Raw genomic sequence first — 3673 nt, forward strand, 5'->3', positions numbered from 1 at the left:
AATGGCATCTTTGTATCCACTTGGCGTGTGTGACTGGTGACACTCCACAGGCTACCTGGAAATGCTGGCTAGTGGTCTTGTGTGCTTTCTCTCCCACCTCCTGAAAACCATCTTTCCATAAGGAGGTCCACGCACTGGGCAGCCTGTGCTTGACCGCAGCAGTCATCCTTCCCTTGGTGGTGGGGGGTGGCTCATGGCTATTAGAATACAACTTAATTCCACCCTGCTATTCCCCTCCCCAGCTGTAATGGTTAACTGGAAGGAGCAAACACTTCAGCCAGCCTTGTGCCCCCTGTAGAATTGTTACACAACAGGCTTCAGGCCACATATTTATCATAAAATTTATTTGCCATTTGTTGCTTTCTTGAAGTTCTTGGGGTTTTGATGATGACTCTTGAATTTCTTCTTTAAAGGGCCTGACTGTTTCTATAGGAAAAAAAAAAAGTTAATCAGCTTATTTCCAAAACCCAAATCCTGCCCTTCCCAAGCCAGCTTAAAGAAGAGAAATTGAGTGTGGTCTCCTGGTCGCAGAGCCAGCCAGTTAGCATCCCTTTCTCTGACAGGCTTATGGTTTCATTAGATACAGTGACAGTCTCCCCACAGCAACGAACCTAAACTTCATCCAGCCTTCACTTTCCACTTGATAGTCATAAAGGATCCAGCCCCTTCCTCAGGCTGCCTTAGAGATTTATCCATCTTTACATATGTAACATCTGCCTGCTTCCCAAACTAAGAAGTATCAGGGTATGTCCTCTAAGGCAGGACCTTGCCAGCTCCTCAAAAGAGGCAGAAAAAGGGGTCTAGAAGGACCCTGTGACTTAAAAAGGGTTTAACTTGTGTTTATCTGTGAACGAGGAGGAAGATTACAGAACCCACAAGACATGCTTCAGTCTCCCTGTGAAGGCAGTGTGCGGCAGAATCCCACCAAAGCTGAGCTATTTATACAGGCAGGAACACCCCTAGTTACTGCAGGCAGGATAAACATTCACTGGTAGTAATTCACACCTCAGGATGGGAGTTAGCGGCTAGCACATGGGGAGAGTCTATTCTGAACAGCTTTGCACCTTCTGCTGGTTCTCAGACAGGAACAGATCAGACAAACACCTACAGGATGGGATCCCAGCTCCATGCTCCCCTCCTGCTGCACGCAGCAGTGTGACTCCCACCTTTCCCCTTTTGTTGCCAACTGCTCTGCTGACATCCATTCTTCCACTGTCCTCTCCGTTCACATCACCATTCTGCTTGGCCCCGTCATCCTCGCTGTCTGTTGCAAAGTCATCACTGCCCTTTGTGGTTTGTGGAGCTGCTGGGCTTTTTTCTGGGAAGAGTGCAGCTAAAATAGAAAGATTTAGCTCAGGATCAGTCCTCTGTGCACACAGGCTCTGCCTCCTCCTAACTTCACTTTGAGGGCATCTTAAGGGTGATTCGCCAAGCTGCTTCCAGTCTCTGAGCATATACTTGTCACTACTCAAATACCTGGGAAATAAACACACTGGGGTTTATTAGAAACACGCCTGGTGCTCTCACTAGCCTCGTTCTGGGAACTGTCCGGCACAGGTGGTTCTGTGGTGTTACACCTCTGCTCTCCTACAGCAAGGCAGTGCCTCCAGATGTAAGCAAGCAGCACACCCTGAACAACTTCTGTCAGACCCGAGGACTTGCTGAGAAACGAGGAAAGTAGAGATACCTAAAGCAGCAAATCCCCATGGATCTTGTATCCCTCCCCTCTCACCCTATGTGATCCAGCTCTGGTTATTACTTAGTGATAATTGCTATTACTGATTTTGCAGTGGTCAGTTTTTCCAAAACCCAAGAACCCCCAAGTGGATGGAAGTCACATGAGTAGCGGGGAGCAGTATAAAGAAGCCTGGACAAAATTAGCCGACGAGCTCCCTTCAGTACATAGATGATACCAACGTTCTTACTCACGTGGGTACAGGTCACTCATGCTGTCATCCGTCTCCTCTCCATCCTCATCGCTGGACTTTGGCTCCCAGAATTCCTCTTTTCTGTAAGGCTGTCTGCTCCCGTTCATTTGCTCATCAGGGTGGTGCGTCCTCTGCTTCTTCTGTCGCAAGCAGGCAGGGACGTACTCCACTCCTTCCTTCTGGCACTCCTCATCTAATAGCACGAGGGGTTGGGCAGCACTTAGCAAGGCTACCCAGTCACCCGAGTACTTTCCATTTCCAGCTCTAGCATATATTAAATGCAACTCAAAAGTATGTCAAGCTCCAACTCTAATATACATTCATGTAATCTACAGTGATAGTATGGACCACGAAAGGCGGGAAAGACATTAACACAGAGACTGTGCTGGATGTGTGAACCACCCTCTCTGGGGAAGTTTTAGAGCCGCTCCTCTCAAGTAAGGATGTTCCAAGGTATTTGCTAGTAGCTGATTGCTCCCTACATCTGGGATCTTCCTTCCTAGCTGAGAAGCACACACAGCAACAGCAGTACATTACTGTCAATCTAAAGAAAACTGACCCCCTCCCTTCATGTAGAGCTACTGGAATCTCAGGTCAGGGAAAAAAGTTGTCTGGTTTTATCTTCAGAAAAGCTACTTACATGTTTTTAGGGCCTTCTGATAGCGCTTCCCTTGGACATGACGCAGCACGTGCTCTGGAAACTTGTTGATGTGTCTGAGAGTGAGCTTGCAAAACAGCTGGTGTCTGAGAAGACACAGAAAGAAAGAAAGAGCCAGCAACAGAGTTTAAGTATGCTATTACTTAATAACTTTTCACTTATAAGCACTGTGCTCAAAGCTGATAAATACTTTATAAATACTTTCCCTGTCCATAAAGACTCAAGAACTGTGTAAAGCTCAACCACTTTATGCCTGAGATTGAACAAAGTGTAAAGCACAACACAGAGGAGGAAGAATACGTACAGATTCTTTGTGCTGGGCACTATATGGGGCTCAAACTTGCCATAGTCAAACTCTCTGGCTGTCTTTATCAGCCGCTGATACTTCTTGCCATTAGTATAAGCCTGCAGCTCCGACAGCCGACATGGCATCTCGTGGCCTGTCAGCCTGCATCTCACCTGAAGAAAAACGATGTGTGGTCAGGGAAGCCCAGGGGATTGCCCCAGAGCTGGGGAGGGCAAGAGAGGCCTCCAGCTCCCACCAGCATCCTCCTCTCCGGCCCTCCTCCGACTTCCACAGCGGCAGAAAAGCCTCCGGGCCAGGGAGCTTACTGGGCCCGAGCCCATCTGCCGGGGCACCCTCCCCGGCCTGCTACCAACCGGCCTCGTCCCCCCTCACGGCCCCCTCAGGGAACGCGGCCCCGGCCCTCCCTCACGAACCCCTCAGGGAGGCGGCCCCAGTCCCTCCCAGGGCCGCCTCCGGGGATGGCCCCGGTCCTCAAGGCGCCCCTCAGCCCCGAACGGCCCGGCTCCATCCCCACCTTGCCCGGTTCCGCGAGGGTGAGGAGCGGGTGCTGCCGCAGGAAGAGCCGCTCCTCCTCGGGCACCTCAGCCATGGCCACGCCGTCGGCGGGCCCGGGCCCGGCCATAGAGAGGCGCCGCCAGACAGGAGAGCGCCTCAACTTCCGGTGCCGGCCACGCCGGGGTGCAGCCGGCACCATAGAGAGAGGCGACTAGAGAGGGGCCTGACTGCCTGCCCCGCACCGGGGAGGTCTGGGCCGGAGGCGGGTGGCGGCGCGGGAGACGG

The 3673-nt window shown here is 51.6% G+C and overlaps 1 protein-coding gene across 1 annotated transcript; it reads right to left on the reverse strand.

Annotated features, from left to right (window-relative positions):
* Positions 1-322: 322 nt before the first annotated feature.
* On the reverse strand, positions 323-3520 carry SURF2 (surfeit 2). The gene is made up of 6 exons (XM_010570848.1): positions 3408-3520; positions 2891-3045; positions 2569-2672; positions 1930-2121; positions 1167-1333; positions 323-426 (listed from the first exon to the last, which is right to left on the reverse strand). The coding sequence occupies exons 1-6, from the start codon at positions 3513-3515 to the stop codon at positions 343-345; spliced, it is 810 nt and encodes a 269-aa protein (XP_010569150.1). The 5' UTR covers positions 3516-3520; the 3' UTR covers positions 323-342.
* Positions 3521-3673: the final 153 nt, after the last annotated feature.

Source organism: Haliaeetus leucocephalus, unplaced genomic scaffold (assembly GCF_000737465.1).
Source record: "Haliaeetus leucocephalus isolate CR32 unplaced genomic scaffold, Haliaeetus_leucocephalus-4.0 Scaffold306, whole genome shotgun sequence".
Taxonomy (NCBI): domain Eukaryota; kingdom Metazoa; phylum Chordata; class Aves; order Accipitriformes; family Accipitridae; genus Haliaeetus; species Haliaeetus leucocephalus.